General features: G+C 38.1%; 2 protein-coding genes across 10 annotated transcripts in view; one reads left to right on the top strand and one right to left on the bottom strand.

Moving 5' to 3' along the window:
- ANKS1B (ankyrin repeat and sterile alpha motif domain containing 1B) overlaps positions 1-10,329 on the top strand; it is a 300,024-nt gene extending 289,695 nt beyond the window's left edge. For 6 of the 9 annotated variants that reach the window (XM_081958819.1, XM_081958824.1, XM_081958826.1 and 3 more), the window contains 2 exons: positions 3,359-3,526; positions 6,079-10,329. In XM_081958819.1, coding sequence (XP_081814945.1) covers positions 3,359-3,526; positions 6,079-6,189 — 279 coding nt within the window. In that variant the 3' untranslated portion in view covers positions 6,190-10,329. The remainder of the gene's footprint in view (positions 1-3,358; positions 3,527-6,078) is intronic. The other 3 variants (XM_081958822.1, XM_081958825.1, XM_081958821.1) reach the window with 1 other exon arrangement.
- Positions 10,330-10,461: 132 nt separating this feature from the next.
- APAF1 (apoptotic peptidase activating factor 1) overlaps positions 10,462-19,492 on the bottom strand; it is a 67,332-nt gene continuing 58,301 nt past the window's right edge. The window contains exons 25-27 of the mRNA XM_081958832.1: positions 14,793-14,918; positions 11,848-11,994; positions 10,462-11,334 (exon numbers count right to left, since the gene is read on the bottom strand). Coding sequence (XP_081814958.1) covers positions 11,182-11,334; positions 11,848-11,994; positions 14,793-14,918 — 426 coding nt within the window. The 3' untranslated portion in view covers positions 10,462-11,181. The remainder of the gene's footprint in view (positions 11,335-11,847; positions 11,995-14,792; positions 14,919-19,492) is intronic.

The raw sequence follows: 19,492 nt of genomic DNA on the forward strand, positions 1-19,492 counted from the left end.
TTCTGTGCAACCACTCCATACTTTTAGAATCTTTGTGGTTAGAAATGGATATTTATGGGCATATGTTGAAGAAACTTTGCTGACTACTACAATTTACATACGATTCTGTACAAGTGAAATAATCCAAATAATCCAACTGAGGATTTTAATGCGTAGGCAGAATATCTTGAACAAGATTTTCATGCTTGCACTTGCGTAAATAGGCAGTTTATATAATATTTTTGAAATTTTTGAAAAATCATATTTTGAGGGTACGGTTTGAGAAAAACTTACGAGAAAACATAATGTAACACATATAAAGATAGGGCTGGATTTTATTGGGCTCACTGACATTTAAAACCACAAGTTTTTGGGGGGCACAGGATAAGGAAGAAGCTGTCTATAGCTGCTACTACTTCTCTGGTTGGGTTATGGTTAGGTTGGGTTATGATTAGGTTGGAAGCGGAACCTGCAACCTCTCAGACTTCTTTGCCAAGTGGTTTATCCTATAACTAAGTGGAGGAATTTGCTGCTGCTTCATGACAAAATAACTGGGAGTTAAGAGTTATTTTCAATTGCAATGAGCAACTAGTAACCACCAGTTCTGCATATAGTTCACAAAACTCCATAAGTTCAGTCTATCCAAGCATATAGTACTGCATTCTGGGACAAATAATGATTAGTTCAAAATTTTAATGTATTGACAAAAAAGGATAAAGTGGTATTTTCTATGAGGTAATCAGTCTAAGCCTTTAAGACTTGTATCTCAGCTTAAACTCAGTGAAATTCGCCATAGCTATATTCCTTAAATGCTGATAAAATGTGAATTTTTATCTTTGCAATAGTGCAGTTTATCACTGACTGTCAAATCATTTGTGAGTTAAAACGCTGGTTTTTTTAAGTATTCCTGTGTTCTGTGAGCAAATTTCCAGCGTGCCTAAAACTTGAAAAATGAGTTTTGTTAATATTGCACTTACCAATCTGATCTAAAGCATATAAACTACCATTTCCGATGTGTTTCTGCTGTAAAAATTGCAGCCTTATAATGCAGACATATATTTGGAACTAAATTCCAACAGTAAAATGAACTATTGATTGTTAATTATATATATATATATATATATATATATATATGTATGTATGTATGTATGTATGTATGTATGTATGTATGTATGTATGTATGTATGTATATATATATATATATATATATATATATATATATATATATATATATATATATATATATATATATATATATATATCACACTATAGATAGAAACTTTGGATTTTCAGTGGATGTTACAATTTCAGATGTTTAATTTAATTAAAATAACTGCTAGTATTGTGGAGTGTTGTCTGAAAAGCATGAGAATGTTAGCTTGAAGCATTTAGAATGATTTGTTATGGTTCCCCCAACATTATACTGTAGGCTGACTTCCCACTGAAGGCAGAGCGTAGAGTTTACTCTACATTCCCAGGCTGCTGTAGAACATTCTAATCCAGTAATCAGTACATAAATAATGTCAAATAATATTTTAAATAGTATGTTGCCAGAATGTATCAGCACATTCCAACAAACCACATGCAATTCCACAGAATAAGCTTCATAATTGGCTAAATAAAAACACCAACAAAATATATACAAATATATATCACCTACATCAATATTTGTAAACCTTGTCTATCACAACTGGCTGAGAATGAAATACAAATACTATTTAACAATTAGAATTTTATAATCACTAGCAAAATAAATATTACAAGACTAGTAGGGAAGTTTGCTGTTGCATAGTTTCTTCTTAAATAATCTATGTCAAACATACCAAATTACGAAATCTGGATGATTAAGGTTCAAGAATCCTTCAGCTTGGAAATTTAGTGGGTGACTTTGTTTAGTCACTTATTCAGCCCAATTTGTCTTCTTATTGTAGAGAAGAAGTAGAGGCAGGGATACTACATAGGACCCTTTTTACATTAAGATGTGTAACATTATGTGGGAAAGACTTGGGAGACTGGGCAGAGATGCTACCAAGGGAATCACAAGATAAGAGTATTACTGGCTTTCAAATAATGGAAGTTGCAAGAAGCAGATCTCCCATTTCATGGCCAGTGTGAGGTCAGCATTTATGAACGGATTTATGAGTATTAATTTTAAGATTCTGATAAAGTAAGCCAATGTACAGTTGCTATCTGTGTAAAGGATTGAAAGTTTGCAAAACATCAAATTTTTTATTGTTCTGTTATTGCCTGCATTTCAATGTGGATTATGATGTTTTATGTTATGCAGTAACCTATAAAAATGAACACATGGTGATTTCAATAGGCGTGACCAAATAAAACAGATGGTTTAATCTCACAGTACTGTTCTTAAAATCATAAGTATAAATAAATAGGAACATGAGTTTCTCTTCCCTTTTTACCCACCAAATAATTAGGAGGGCATTATCTGCCATTAACTAGCAATAGAGGAAGCTATTGAAAATAAAGAGGTAACTGGGAAGAAATAATTAAACTGGGAAGAAATGAGAGAAACCATGTTTACACTTCAGGTCTTCCCCTCCCTTTCTCTCCATCTAGTTTTGTTCTGTTTCCTTTTTCCTTCCCTTCTCTTTCTTTCCCCTTCCCAGTGCAATTCCCCCCCCCTCCCTACTGTCCATTATCCCTTCGTCTTTGCAGTTTCTGCTGGAAGAAGGAAGGGGAATGTGTAGTGTATACTTGTGTGTTTCTGATTATGACAGTATTAATTTTATAAATGGGACAATTAATTTCAAAGACAATAAATTTGTTGGTTCTGGCCTTACCTATTTTTACAGTGTAGCTCTTGCAGATACAGTATACTCATAGATGTATATGCATACGAGTATGACACATAGACACATTCACATTGGTGGCAAGAGTGTTCTCCAGGATTGCTTTAAGCAGAATTGGCAATCCTAAATAGAAAAGCTGGTGGAGCTGGATATTGCACAGAATTGTTAAATTTCTAATTTTCCCCCCATGTACTCTTCATGGGGGAGGGTGTATGTAGAATTCAGGAAGAAGTCTTCTTCCTTCCAGGTAAATACAGTACTGTTTGCAGAATTCTGTGTATTCATTATGTCCTACAGCTAATATCTTCCTACAGATAGCATGTATGATTGACTGGATATTTACATTTGAATGTTCAACTTATTGTAGGTGAGGGAAGAAATCAAGTATGTTGTCTCTACATTTTTTTTTTAATGTGTCAGTCATAGAAAATGATAAAACACCACTGATGCGCAAAAAGCAGTTAATATAGCCGTTTCACAATTAATCAAAGCGACTCTATATTTAAGATTTTCTTTTAAACTTACATTCATATGAATTAGCTTAATCCTGCTGTTTGTTGCTATTCCAGAATTTAGCCTATGAAATAATTCTCACATTGGGACAGGCATTTGAAGTAGCTTATCAACTGGCACTTCAGGCTCGAAAAGGAGGCCATTCTTCAACACTTCCCGAAAGCTTTGATAATAAACCTACCAAGCCAATCCCAAAACCACGTGTTAGCATCCGAAAATCTATGGTGAGTAAGATCATAATCCATATAGAAGAAACTTGATATCAGTTTGTGATAAATGCTCTTGGCCTGTGTTCGTAAATTTTACTCCAAATATGCATTTACTGTAACTAGCTAAATTTTTAATTTTACAGTTTCAGAAGTTTGATATTAAAGGCATTCTTGAAGGTAATTCTAACCATGCTACTGGTAAAGTCTTTAGTAAACAATTGATAATTATATCCAGTATAAGATTGTGCCTCAATATATCTGCTGTTGCTTGGTTCAATGATCAGTAAGTAAAGTAAAAGAAAGGCACTTCAAGCTCAACTCCTGATGACTACATGAACACATCCATAGTTTTCTTAACAACCCTTTTGCAATTGTTTCTCTTTCAGACTGTTCTCTTGATCTTCTATCCTGGCTTGCTGCCCAGGTGTTTTAATACAGTAGATCAGTACATGCATCTCTCCATATATTATTGAATTCATGATCCCCATAGCCATATTTTTCAGGGTTGTTATGACTGAAGGGGTAAAATGAAGAGGCATGACCAAGCGCATAGATTTGCAATAAACCAAAAAGTATCCACCATCAACCTGTAGATTGGGGAGGAATGCAAAAGAACTGACAGAAAATTACCGTATTTTTCAGAGTATAAGACACACCAAGGCTTTGAAGAGGCGAATTTAAAAAAAAAGTAGGTAGGTAGATGGAGAGAGAGAGAGAAATACAGTAGGTAGGTAGAGAGAGGGAGAGTAGCTAGGTAGGTAGGGAGGTAGAGGGATAGAGAGAAATACAGTAGGTAGGTAGGGAGAGAGTAGGTAGGTAGGAAGATGTTTCCAGGTGTATTTATCCATGTGCTGAAGAAGGAAATCACTGACAACCTGCAGCACCTAAGATTTGTTTCTCCTGGCACAGCACTTGATCAATGTAATTCTCATCAATTACTCTAAATAAAGAGCTTTCCGAAAGGGGGAAAAAGTTTTTGCACTCTGCAAACCTCCCCAAAACGGCCCGTTTTTCGTGAAAATGGGCCTGTTTTTTTCAAATAAAAGCTGGGGGGGGGCTTGCAGAGCGCTCCTGGGGGGAAACATGAGCAAAAAACGGCCTATTTTTGCAAAAACGGCATAGCCTTATGGAGGCTTATATAGAGTGCTGCTGGAGGCTGCACTCATTTCTGCTCTCCCCAGCCCCCAGGAGCTCTCTGATAGCCTCTATAAGGGTATGCACAGCCATTTTTGGGAAGGGGTGGGGCTTTCAGGAGGCAAAAAATGCTGTATTCGATGTATAAGACGCAAACAGATTTTCAGCCTCTTTTTTGAAGAAAAAAGGTGCGTCTTATAATCCGAAAAATAAGGTAACTTCCCAAATGGTTATTATAAAGATCAAATTGTCAGCAATTAATGCCTCATACGTATTAGTTGTTAGTATCACTTATATCCATTTTTAACACATTTATTGTGTATGATATCTAATAATAGGTGTTATATCAGTTATAAAAAGATAAAAATCGAAGAAAATGAAAATCAGAACATCTTATAAATAAAATCCGGAGTAGCAGGACATAATATTGTTGGCAGAACTCTGATTGGTATCTCCACATGTGAAGGTTAAAACTGTATGCATGCATGGAGTGGGTTTTCAAGCCTTACTTTCCAATTCTGCAGGCTTGAAAAACCACTCCTTTCGTGTGATTCCCACAACAGCCTGAGTGATGATTCCTAGGAGATGCTTATCTGGTGAAAAGGCAGCAGGAGGATAGCTATATAAATATTTGATTCAATGTATTGAACAGTCCATGAGTTTGGAAACAAGAATTCAAATCCTATCTCCATTGCAGATTTACAGGAGGGATGGGAAAACCCTGTCTCCTTTTAGCAGCCTAGGTATCCCTCTCTTCATCTCAAAATCCAGGAAGAACCAAAATATGTGATATTGAGTTTATTATTTGCTCACTCCAACCAATATTGTGCTGCTTTCAGCCACAGAAAAAAATAGCCAACATTGAATTTTAAGTATTTGCAAGTTTTCATGAAAACATCTTTATGTTTTGGTAGTTGTATGGTTGTTGGAGTTTATTTGAACATATGAAATGTTACACTCCTATGCATTCATTACAAGCCAGTTGAGGAACACTATTCGCTATTCATCTTTTATATGCACCTCCTTCAAATTGCTGGAGATGTATATGCTTGGTGCTCCTGATCGTCTGCTGCTTTTTTGTGATATTGACTAAACAGCTGTACTTTGAATATATGTACTTAGAGTAATTTCAAAGTCAAAAGAGAACGTGAGTCTTGCAGTCCAATCTGTTTTTCAAATCTGTAAGGTTCATGCTGCATGATGGTGTAAGGTTATACCACCATTTCAGATTTAGTGTAATATGTTTCATTCCAGCAGCACAATTTTGTGAGTACAGTGAAAATTAACTATTAGTGTCCTACTGGATCATCAGTAGGGAAAAAAACTATATATGGTACATCCAGGTAATGTGCCATGTTGACAAACTTTAAACATAGTTTTAAAATTCTGTAATTTAAATAGATAAAGCATTCCTGTGTTTATTTGTTTCAAAGCAGATAGATCCCACTGAACAAAAGACTCTTACCAATCTACCATGGATTGTAGAACCAGGACAAGAAGCTAAAAGAGGAATTAATACCAAGTATGAAACCACAATTTTCTGATAATGAACTGTTCATCATTTCTTGTTGTGCCTTGCACTCAAAGCAGTCACAGCACAGCCTTTCCATGATAAGCAACTCTTCAATCTAACAGAGAGGAAGACTGCACTGAGTGGCCTTGAAACTAGCAAAAACATAAATATATATAAATAAATATATATATAAATATAAAGGCTGCTGGTCATTTCTGGTGATTGTTCTTCCTGCAGCGTTGACAGAAGAATGACATGGGATGAAGACTTTTCAAGGAGCCCACAAGAGTGGAGTGGGAGATAGTTTTCGTGCACGCAATTTTCTTAGGACTTTGCCACAGTGCTTTCTTTGATTTCATATTTTAATGTTCTACTTTTACAAAGGTCTCTAACATTAATGCTGCTTAGTAATACAATGTTCAGTTATAGTTGGGTTTCTTATTTGGCAAATTGAACATTGAAATAGACCCAGATTATTTAATACAATATTTGAGAAATTATGAAAATTCTATATAATTTTCGTTTTCATGTTTAAAAAATAATAATAGCAAGTTATTAATTTCCTTCATTTGTTAGTTGCTGTTTTTTGTAAACTACATGCCATTTAATCATCTGGAGAAAAGAGGTTCTATATAGCAGTGTGTTAAGATTGATAAATGGTTTTAAGAAAAGGAATTAATAATAATGCATGAAAATGCACCTTGTATTAAATATTTTTGTGTGACAGAGGAAAAATTATATGAAAAAGTGTGAATATTTATGATAAAGAAAATCATTAATTATGAAGAGAATTTGGATTTAATTTGAAGTTAAACTGCTGCTGTACTGTTTGCAACAGTGGTAACAGTGGTGTCATCTATAAACTGAATGCTTTGTACTTTGGAAGAGTAAAATAAAAGCTGCCCAGCAATTGCACTAAGGTACATGCAACTGTACACAGTTTTTCAAGTTATTATAGCCATGCATTTAAGCTTATCAATATTTCAAAGATGGTTTTAATCCAACTGGGATTTTTATTAAATTTTCGGTCGCAGCTGATTTTAATGAAAAAGTTAAATTCAAAAGATTTTTTTCCTAAATAAAGTTTAAAAATATCCAAAGTAATACATTGTTTCCACAAAATAACCTGTTGAGCACTGGCTTAACATGGAATTTAATGAAATTTGCTTACAGTTTTGTTTCAAGTATTTTAATTTTTTAATGTCTTCGTGGAGTATTTGTACAATAACATTTATGTATATTTCAGTGGAACTGAATAAATTACAGTAAAAATATTGATCATAGGCGAAAAACAGCATTTTAAATGTATATTCTATCCAGTCAAATTGTGAGTCATTTTGGACATCATTATAGAGATATTTATGAATAGTGTGGTTGACTTCAATGTTTTTTATTATTCTTTCATATCTAACTGAAAATTCAGTTACACTCAATGGAATTTTTAGCAAAATTGATAATGAAACTCGATTTAAAACTGAAAATTGTATATGGTTTAGTTGATCCTAATCATAGCGCTGGATGACAAAAGAACCTTTTAATACAATATACTTGAACCGATTAGTTCCTTGTATATATTTTGCCTATCATTGTTGATATGTATGTAGTAGACTGATATTAAACATTGAAAATAGTACCCAAAGGAACATTGTATAGGAACAAGCAAATAGTAGCCTCACTGCAACAAATTCTTCTTTGTAAATATGCTTGGGCTTCCAGTTATAAATTTTGTAATTTTGGTCATTATTTATATCCTTCAAAAGCACACAAAATAAATTGAAATTGTACAGTCAGCACTGCCTTTTTCACAATTTAGTAAGGATAATATTAAACATTAGGCATTCTGAAATGACAAGGAGTATGGAAAACATAATGGTCTAATGGCCAGTGTAATCTGAAATTAATATTGTCTACTTTTAGTGCAATATGATAAAAAAGCTAACAGTAAAAAGAGGCTTTTGTTTTTAGGAATTTATCTGTTTCAATACAAAGCAATGGAAGGAGAGAAGTTAAAGGAATAAAGCTAGAATAGGGGCATATATGTATTTCTTTGGTTTACTTTTGAAGTAAAGAGTTTATGAAAAAAAATATAGACTTGGGAACGTATTTCAAATTCAGGTAGTCCTCAACCTATGACTATTTGTTCAGCACCATTCAAAGTTATAACAGTGCTGGACAAATGGTGGTTACAACTAGTTCTTGGCATTCTAGCTGTCCCAGCATCTGTATGGCACATGATCATGATCTAGGCATTTGGCAATTGGTTTGCACTTATGAACCAAGTTCCAACACCCATAATTGCAAGTGCCTTTTGTGACTTTTCTTGCCACTTTCCCCACAAACTCAATTGGGAAGCTGACAGGAAAGGTTGCCTGTTGCTTGGTTAGTCCTGTGCACTCTTCCCCCAGCCCTTCTGCCATGCCAGCCATGGTTGTTTTCAAAGGGAGACTCACAAAAAACATGTTGTGTAACCTAGATAAGTAGCAATGAAAGTCTGGGTCATTGTTTTGAGATCCTCCCACTTAGGTAAGTGTTGACACCATCACAAGGTATAATCAAGGAAGCAAGAATTATACAATAATACATTTAATGTAAGTATTATATAAAGTACAGGATCGTGGAAACATCAACAGAACTTCATTTATTAGCATGCTAGGCAGAAGCGTTGTAGAAGAATGCTCTAATCCACAATCCTCACAGATGGTACAGAAAGATACTGGAGCTGTGGTACTTAAGTCTGACAATAGCCTTAATATGACTCCAGACAGAAACATTCCTCTCATCTAAGTTCCAACAAATGTCATTAACCAGGAGAGCCAATGCTATTTCAGTCACATGCCCATGCTTGAATCCAGATTGAAAATGTGCCAGATAATGTTCCTTCCACAATGCTTTGAAGCTGATTTTCCTGCACCCTCTTACTCTACAAAAAAACCAGAAGACTGGAAATTGGCAAGTCTCAAAAATAGAAAAAGGGTTTGTAATAACCTATTTCAAAAACAGATGCAGGCTATCCTCCAGATCCAGCAAATATGCTTTTTTCCAGACCATATGAATCAAGAGGGACAGGAAGCAAGCCCAGAGGTAGCAGAGATCATACTTCAAAGTATCCTTTTTACTTCACAGGCTAAAAGAAGTCTCAAATATAATGTTTTCTATTTCAGCACTCATCACATCAAATCCTGTCCCTATAGCGTCAAGACACTGGTGGATTTGAATATTATTGGTGAAATGTCATATAAACTAGTTATAATAGCCTGGCAGAGATCTACATGCTAAATCCTAACAAAAAGAAAGTTGGCAACGGTACAACCCACCAACACAAGGGAGCAGTAGAGATACTTCACCTCCCTTTTCAGCATGAAGTAGACTCGAACATAAGCCCTGCCTTGTGCTAAATTTGATTCAGTTTTTGTATTTAAATATTGGTGCTCAAGGTATGGCTTCTGCTGTTTCATCCTCCAAAAATCTTATTGAAACCAAGCTACTATCTGGGATGAACCAAGCACCTCAGGGGAAATTACACTTGAGAGCCCAAGTTTCCCTGAATGAGAGTTTACCAGACAATAGAACTCCATCAAAAAGCAAGGGACTCAAATCCCAACCTTATGATAGCCAGGATCCCTAGTTTGCCTCTATGGCCCAAGTTAGCACACAGATACCCATACTTGTTGCTCAAAACCACTGTCCATTTTCTCCACTACTTCACCCCTCTTGGGGCCTGTTACTAATGATTACCAGCTTAATATCCAAATCTTTCACTGCAGGTAAGGACCACTCTTCTACCACCTCTTCTTCCACTCACAAATCTACAGTCCGATCCCTGAGAACTTTGTCTATTGCCACAGGCCTTTTCTGGCACTCTTAATGTCAGGGCATTGTGTTTAGAGTCAAGTTGCCAAATTACTTTTGACAAGTTGATACTCCACATGGTAGAGGAAATGTCTACCTGTTCTTCAATACATATTTTTGGTAGCCTTTGGGTTCCATTCAGAAAATGAGCTAAAAAGAGAGACAACTAGAAATCTGGCAGGAGTTTCCAATCTGCCTATCAGCACAACAATTACGAGTCCCTACCTTTTCACTTTCCATGTTGTTATTTGCATATGTGCACATATGCATTCCAAGAGAAAAACCTAATTATCAATTTTGTATTCTGTGTATACATAATTAACTATCTTTGAATTAGTATTAAAGGACAATTTATTTGAAAATATGTCATCTAGTGATGTCAACTTAACAAGAACATTTTAGTAGGTAAGTTTTATTTAAATATTCATAGACACAAACTAAAAGAAATACAGGCTGGAAAAGAAATCAATTATACTTTATTTTTTTAAAGGAAACAAGAAAAATGCAAAATAATCTTAATCATTCATTATCTTTAAAAGTGAAATATTCTTCCCAATACATTTTTTGTAGGTTTAATACAATTAGCTGTCAGTGACATTTTAGTCTGATTCAAAATGGAATATGTTAAGCCAATATCCAAACTTTATCTTTCGAAAATTTGATTGTGTTTTTAAGCAAAGGACAAGACTGCAATACGTGCTCTTATATTATTATCTTTCAAACAGGACAATATCAATAGGCATTTTATGCCACAGATACTTTCAATTATTCACATTGTGTATCAAGACACCACCTGTCAATCCAAGGATCAAGACAAAATTACAATAGTAAAAAAAATCTAAAACAAAACCTTGGAGTGGCAAATGTGCTTATGATTTAGAAACATTTGCTATTAGATCAATGACTGCATTATCACATATTGCTCTTTTTGGTGATCAAAGTATAGTGTAATTATATTCAGTGCAACTTCCAAGAGCAAAATATATTAAAGAACGAAAATTGCATTTTCATTCTGATCAACCACATATTTCTAAAAAGGTGCCGATTTGGAAGAAATTACAAATGTACCATGTATAGTAAAAAATCACAGTTTCATGAAAGTTAGAAAAAAAATAGGAAAGGATTCACTTCTGGCTCAAAATACTATAAATATAAAAGTGATTACAACTTAAATTTATTCCATAATCTGTAGTACATAAAGAATGCCTAGATTATCCAGTGTCACACACGTTTTGAAATCAGGGGACACATGCAGTGCTTTGAGATTTGTTCCATTTGTGTAGAAAGTTTGTAAGGATTGACTACTGGTAGTATCCACATTCCACCACTACAAGGAAAAGAAAATATATTTATAATTAATAAAAATAACAATAACCTATAAATATGCCACAACAAAACTGTGGCATACTTTTCTTGCTGTACTACACATTTGAAAAAAATACAGTATTCATAAGACTCAAATTTCAGAACACAAGGATTCATATTACCTATACAAATACAGATTTCAAAATCTTCCCTAAATCATGATTATTTTCTTGAAATTTACTTCCTATATTAATTACACAGATTTCATAACCGTGAGCCTTAGGTAAGGTACACAAGAACTTCTAAATTGTCATCAAATTATAATCTTCTATGGGATAGAATGGGCAAATTGTAGAGTTATTGCATAAACTTCTAAATTAAAGATACATACCCAAGAGAGAAGTTTATTTCTCCCTAATTCAATCATATAGTTCAAAGAGATAGTTTTCAATGACCCCCCCAAAAGGGTGTGCAATCTTAGCTTATATAATAATTCTAAAAAAATGCACTTTTTACAAAATTTTACTGAATTTACCTTGATGTATCCTCCAGAAGAAACAAGCACTTTGCCATCAGGAGAAAAATGAAGGCCTGTCACCCAGCCTCCATATGCTGATCCTCCTTCATTTGTTGTGGCAGAAAAATATAAATGATGTAGATTACCAGTTGATATACTCCATACCTGTAATACGAATGCAGTAAAATATTGCATACAGTTATAAGTTTTTGTAAGCTATCTTAGAGAAAGCAACTAAATAATGGTGTTGAAATAGGAACAAAAAATAAATCCTGCTACAAATGTTTCTGGAATTCATAAGGCGCAATATCTTGTAGATTAGTCATCTTGCGAAACCTCCATAACTTCCTAAATGTATTATTTTATGAAGCTAAGTAGACCGTTCTTCCTTTTAAATTAGTAAGAATCAATGGCCCTCCTTTGATCTTAAAATGCAAACAACTTTGAAACCAGAGAGCCAGTTTGGTCTAAAAACCAGGCAACAGTGAGTTCTAGACCTGCCTTTTGCATGGAAGCCATTTGGATGACTTTAGACCAGTCACTCTGTCAGACCATCTCACCTCAGTTATGTTGGAAAAATAGGAAGAGAGGGGAATATTAAGTATGTTTACTGTCTTTAATTATTTATAAAAATAATAAAGGCAGAATTTTAAAAAAATCTAAAACCAGTATTAGGTTTCATGCAACGTCTGATATTAATGTATAAACATGTGAGATTAGAAGTTGGAAGTATTGTTTTGCAGCACTTCTTTTCATTCCTGAGCCACTGTTTCCAAATGGTTCCAAATAGTAACCAGGGGAGTAGTTAAATCCTGTCATCCTGTATTGGGAGGCAGGGGGTTGTAGATGGACACTGGACTTCTTGCTTATTCTTATGTTATTTAATGTCTACATAAAACCACTGGCATTAATCATTTGTCAGTTCAGGATGAGAAATCATCAGTACACTGATAATACGCTATAATACATTTCATCCTCGCTAGGCAGGGAATAGAGTGGACGATGTAGCTCAGTATTTAGACAGTGAAAGAACAGATGGCAAAAAACAGGCTGAGACTGAATCCCAGCAAGATGGGGATGCTATTTGTTCAGAAACTGTTAGGCTTGCCATCACCCCTTGCATTTGCTGTGAATGGGATCAGGCTGGTCTTGCAGGCATCTTGGTGTTGTGACAGAACAAATAAAGTAAAAAGGGTCTGTTGCTCATGTCACATGATCTCCCAAATGTACATATTTTGAAAAGTGCAAACTATAAAACTGACCTGGAAAAAAATGTTAATAAGCAGTTAAGACTTGGACAAAACCTTTCTCAGATGGAAAAAGAAATGCAAAGGGACTGATATGCTGGCAAGAAGATGAAAATCAGTTCCTCTTGGAATGAGAATTGTTGAAGTTTGAGGAGGAAAACCAAGTTAGAGAACCAAGATGGAAACATACCAGAGTGTCTCAGGAGATGACAACTGAGTGAGAGGCAACCAATGGAATATTCTTAATGACTGACTCTGCAGTGCACATAATGGCAACAGACCAGGATGAAATTATTCTGCTAATGTTAGAGATTGCTAGTCAAATATAATTAATACTCCTGCTTATCTCTAAGAACAGAGAAGGAATTTAGAGCTAGATATACACCCACATGTTCAAGAATAAATAATAAATAATAAATAAATATTTATTTCTTAGCCGCACCCTCTCCCGAAGGACTCGGGGCGGCGTACAATGAAACATATGAAATAAATATGTGGACGAAACAAACATATAACAGAGACATATACCGAGACATACACAAGGAGGAGGTCGGCTGATGAATAAAAAACAATTAGAATACAGTGATTAAAAAACCCCTAAATAATTAAATATAATTAAAATACCCAATTAAAAACCCGTCAGGAGCGATATGGTTAGATCAAAGTTGAGCCAGGCCAGCTACTTGGAATAGGTGGGTCTTAAGCTTAATACGAAAGGAGCGGAGGTCAGAGGTATTCCTAATATCCGGAGGGAGGTCATTCCACAGGGCTGGGCCCGCCACAGAGAAGGCTCTACTCCTAGGCGCCGCCCCCCGACACTGTCTAGTGGATGGCACCTGGAGGAGGCCCTCTCTGTGCGAGTGGATTGGTCGCAGGGATGTATGGGGCAGAATACGATCCCGCAAGTAACTAGGTCCTGAGCCATTCTGAATTTAGAAAAGGCTTTAGCTTGCATAATTAGCTCATACACATTTGGCCAAACTGGTAATAAATCAGGTTCTTGCTTCTGATGACATGTTCACAGTAGAAAAATGCATTTTTGCACAGCTCAAAACAAAACTGAACTTTTCCTGTAAATGTTGATGATAAAAGATGTGTGAAAGAAATACAAAGAAAGAGAAAAAAAATCATGTAGTAGTACTGTATACTTCTACATTATATGTTCTACAGGAGCAGCAGTTGGGAGTTTATTAGTTATCTTTGGTTTATCTGCTAGCGGCAATAGAAAGCCTACTGTCAGTGACTCATGCCATCACTACCTTGAGACTACATTATTACAATACAGCTTAACTACTGCTGCTCTTGAAGACTACCTGAAAACTATAGTTGCTACTCAAGGCAGAACTGGCCTGCAGAGCTACTTTAATGATACAAACTCTGTCTTGTTGAAGGAAGACAAGGGAGAATTCTGCAAGTTTTTTTCACAGTAGAAAGATTATTTGAGGGGCATGCGGGTCTCGTACTGAGAAAGCCTGTTTCTAGTTTCCACCCACTTTCTTAGCTATCTTAGTTCTATAAGAGGTAAACACATTCTATATTCCTAACATTTTTTGTTAACAGAAAAAAATCCTTGAAATCCCTCTTTACCTCTTTAATATTGTTGCTTTGAAGTGATAGCAAAATCATCCAAAAACCCATCAATCAATCAAACTATCAATACATAGCAATTATATTATATTATGCCAAATATTAAATAAATAATGAAAAATAAAATACCCTTATTTCTCCATGGTCATCTCCTGTGGCCAATAATTCATTATTAAGAGAGAATGTACAGCATCTCACACAACCTTTGTGGCCAATCAAAGTATGAAGAGCTGATGAACTTTTGAAGCTCCATAGCTGAAGATTTAAAATATTAAAATATTATATTAAGCAAAATGTTTAATTTATATATGAACATGAACATACAAATAATACTTACATCTCATTCACTCAAAACTGGTATCTGAACTTCATAGATAATTTAGGGTGCAATGAAAACTATAAGTGTAGAAATGTGATTAGAACAGAATGAACTAAAAAGAATATTTGTAAGAGCTGGATGTAGTTCTCCAAGGCCTAATTTTGCCAAATACATATTTGATGGCCTGCATGAATGAACAGCAGCAATCAGATTTCCTAAAAACAGTCTGTGCAAGTTTAAATTTGCTTCAAACATATTTTCTCACATAGGGGCCAGGAACATAGAATGTGTAGGCAGATCTCAAATTCTCCTTTAACAATCTGATGCAGTAGCTTAACAGGAATAGTGTTATGAGGTTATTCTCCTGAAGCAGAAGAATAACAGGAACAACTGCATCTTGTCTAAAGAGACATTTATAATGATCAATGCTAATTTGCAGTATTAGGCCATAGGTACATTTAAGTTCCGATTCATATAAATGAAAGAAAAGTCAATGTGCAACTCTTTCACTGAAATCAATATACAGTAATAAAAAACTACTTATCACTTTAAGGGAAGAAATGGTGAATTGAAATTGGCTCTTTCTCAACTGAAAGCAGATGACTGTGGTGAAATGAAATGCCAGCAAGTGGATTGGCTCTTTGGGATTCCTCTTTGGACAAAGAGAGTTTGGGATTGTTCTCAAGTGCCTCAGACAGCTACTCCTCTTGAGAAGACCGCCAGACAGCAGTCCCCAGTGGTTTAGAAGGAACGTTGGTCCTACCTGAACGTTCTTCTCAGCGTGGCGCAAGACGGTCCAGGAGTGGGTTGTTCAATCCTTATTTGCCCAAGAGACTGAGTCAGAATTTAAGCCACGCCTCCAGCTTCCCCTGCTGATATCCAATTCTGATGAGGCGCACTTGCAACTAGAGAAACGAAAGAAGAACAGGCCCTGTCCGCAGCATTAGTAACCCCCGGGGACCCGGACCTAACCAAAAACAATAACTAGGGTGGGACCTGGAAAGTCCTGCACCACGCTGAGAAGAACGTTCAGGTAGGACCAACATTCCTTCTCCAGCTGATGGCGCAGGAGGGTCCAGGAGTGGGACATACCAAAGCGGCAATCCCTAGGGCGGGAACTCACTGGTTTGTGGTACCCGAGGGCGCATGTACTCCTTGCAGCACCCTACGCCCAAATGATGCCTCCGCAGATGCAAACGCATCCAATCTATAGTGCTTAATGAAAGGTAAGGGGGAAACCCATGTCGTAGCTCTACAAACGTCTCCGATCGGAGCCTGAGTGTTCCACACGGCCGTGGTGGCCGTACTCCTAGTTGAATGAGCTGTTATCCTCTGCGGCACTGGCTTGCCCTCACCTCATAAGCCCTGGCAATACAAGCTCGCGACCAGCACCCAATAGTAGAAGCGGACACCCGTGGACCCATGGCAGAAGGCTGGAAAGAGACAAACAATGCCTCCGTTTTTCTGTAGGGCGCCGTTCTCTTTATGTAAATACGGAGGGCCCTCCGCACGTCCAGCTTGTGCCAGGATTTCTCCTGTCTATGAGAGGGGTTAGGGCAGAAGTCTGGCAGAATTAACTCCTGAGCCCTATGAAAGTAGGAGCTTATCTTGGGGATAAAAGCGGGATCAAGCCTTAGAACCACTGTGTTAGGCTGGAAAATACAAAGGTCTTCCCTAACAGAGAGGGCACCTAACTGAAATCCTCCTAGCCGACATGATGGCGACTAGGAAAGCCACCTTTAATGTGAGGAACTATAAGCCCACGGTGCTTAGCGGCTCAAAAGGAGGATCCACTAGGGCCAGGAGGACCGTGGACAAATCCCAAGATGGGAACCTGTGAACTACCGGGGGGTGAAGATTTGCTGCCTCCCATAGAAACCTCTTCACCACAGATGACGGCCCAGAATTTCCTGGCTGTCCAAGACCAGGACAGTTGACAGGGCCGAGACTTGTCTCTGAAGTGTGTTATGGGCTAACCCCCTATCGAGCCCATCCTGAAGGAAATCCAGGATATTCGGAAACGAGGGACGTTTGGGGTCCACATGTGCCTTACGGCACCAAGTACAAAAAGTGGACCATGTGGTGTTATAAACCCTGGTCGTGGCCGGGCGTCTGGACGCTATGATGGTTTGTATCACCCGTGAAGAGAAACTAGCCTCTCTCAGGATCTCCCTCTCAAATACCAGGCGGTCAACTGGAGCCAATGTGGCTCCGGATGGACCAGGACCCCCTGGCGTAGGGATATCTTTTCCTGTGGGATTCTCCAGGGTTTGGCAATGGACAGACCTAAAAGGTCCGCGAACCAAGGCCTGCGTGGCCAGTATGGGGCGACCATGATTACCTCCACCTCTTCCATCACTATCTTCCCCAACACCCTGGAATCAGTGGGCGGGGGGAACGCACAAAGCAGACCCAGGGGCCACCTGCTGCATAGGGCACTGCTCCCCGAGTCGGGAACAGCATGAAAAACCTGGGGAACTGGGCATTTTCAGGAGACACGAAGAAGTACCACTGGCTGTCCGAATCTCCTGCAGATCTCCTCGAACAGTTCTGGTTCCAGCTGCCACTCTGTCTGGTCCATTGTGGCCCTGCTGAGCCAGTCTGCCTAGTGATTGGCGTCTCTGGATATGTGCTCTGCTTTGATGGACAACAGGTGCCTCTCCGCCCAATGGCCCAGGCCCTGAGATTCCAACCAGAGGGCTCTTGACTGAGTCCCCCCCTGCCCGTTTACATGCGCCACGTTGTCCGTCAGGAGTAGGACTTGTCTTTACTCTACAAGGGCCTGAAAGTGTTGTGGGCCAGATGAGTCGCACGCAGCTCCAGCCAGTTTATGTTATGTGTAAGGTCCCAAGGGGACCACCAACCCTGGGCGAGCTGTGTCCCCAATAATGCCCCCCAGCCATAAAGGCTCACGTCTGTGGTCAAGGTAAGTCTCTCCGGCTCCCTGAAACCACACCCTCTGGCTAGCGCTGAAGAAACCCACCACCTCAGGGAGAGCCCCACGTGGGGGGGGGGTGTAACTCAAACCTGGAAAGACGAGGTGCTGCGCTTGCTCCTTTGGTAGGAGAGCAAGAACCACTGGAGGGTTCTAGCATGGAGCCTCGCCCATGGAACAAGATCTATGCATGAAATCATCTTCCCCAACAACTGGGATAAGGTAACAATGGGTACACGCCGTTCTCCCTGTATCTGGTTGACCAGTTTCACCAGGCTAGCTTTACGATCCTGGGACAAGAACACCATACCGGAGGAGGAATCTATGATCGCTCCCAAATGCAACAGTCTGGTAGATGGTTGCATGTGACTCTTCTGGAAGTTTATTGAGAACCCATACCTCTGCAGGGTCTCCACTGTTAGGCCTAGATCTTGAAGGGTGAGCAAACAGCCCCAAGATCATCCGGTCGGCCACACAGCCCTCCGCAAGTCTTAGTCAGCGCTGATCGCGCTCTCCCGTTGTTCCGGACCGTTTGCAGCTACGCGGGAATGCCAGCGTGTCGCACCCGCGCTCCTCGCACCTGCAGCCTCGATGTCTGCCCACTGCAGCCCCTGAGAGCCAGCGGCAACGCAGAGTAACCTGCCTGGCCCGCTCATGAGCCAGTAATCGGAAGCAAGTTAAACGGAGCCGCAATGGACTCCGATGGCCGGCCCAGCCGGTAGCTTGCCTGCGAGAAACCTGGACCCTCCAGCAGGATCTAGCCCATACAATTTGCTATTCTAACATAAGCAGGTGGAAAGAAAGAACCTGTGAGCCAAGTTCAAACACCTTCCAGCCAATAGCGACATCAAATTAATTGAAAGAAATGAAGAAAAAAAATTAAACTATTCTAGGAAAGAAAACCAATTATCACTAACAGCAAAAGTTTTTAATCTCTTTTCGGGCAAGACTGAGTCGGAATTGGATATCAGCAGGGGAAGCTGGAGGCGTGGTTTAAATTCTGACTCAGTCTCTTGGGCAAATAAGGATTGAACAACCCACTCCTGGACCCTCCTGCGCCATCAGCTGGAGAACTCTGGGAGATGAGGGAACACCATCTTTGCCCAAACTGCAGTCGGCACAGGGTTTGCACACTTCCTTTTCTAATCCCATTTGGAAATTGCTTATTAATTGCTTTTTGGAATGACGTTTTATAGCATTGGTGAATCTCCTTTGATACTTCCCAAAAGAAGTTAAATACAGGTTTAAGGACTTTAAATAATTCTTGTTTTGGAATAAACAGCAAAAGGATGTTTAGAATATTGATTTTGGAAATTTATACATGGACTAAGGATCCATAAGAATTTGAAATATGATTTTAAAATTAATTTTATAAATTCTTCCTTTTTTAAAAAAAAAAATGACAGGATGGAACTTTGGACACTAGAGGGAACCTGGAGGAACTAAAAGTTACAATTAAAGAACACTTACATTTGACTGAATGACACAGAACGGAGCAAAATACTTTAACATTGGATGTATTGAGGGATATTTGTGAACAATGGAACCAGAAGTTAATTTTAAGATTGTCTACAT

The sequence above is a fragment of the Natrix helvetica genome (genome assembly GCF_964273705.1).
Source record: "Natrix helvetica genome assembly, chromosome: 6".
NCBI classification, from domain to species: Eukaryota; Metazoa; Chordata; class Lepidosauria; order Squamata; family Natricidae; genus Natrix; species Natrix helvetica.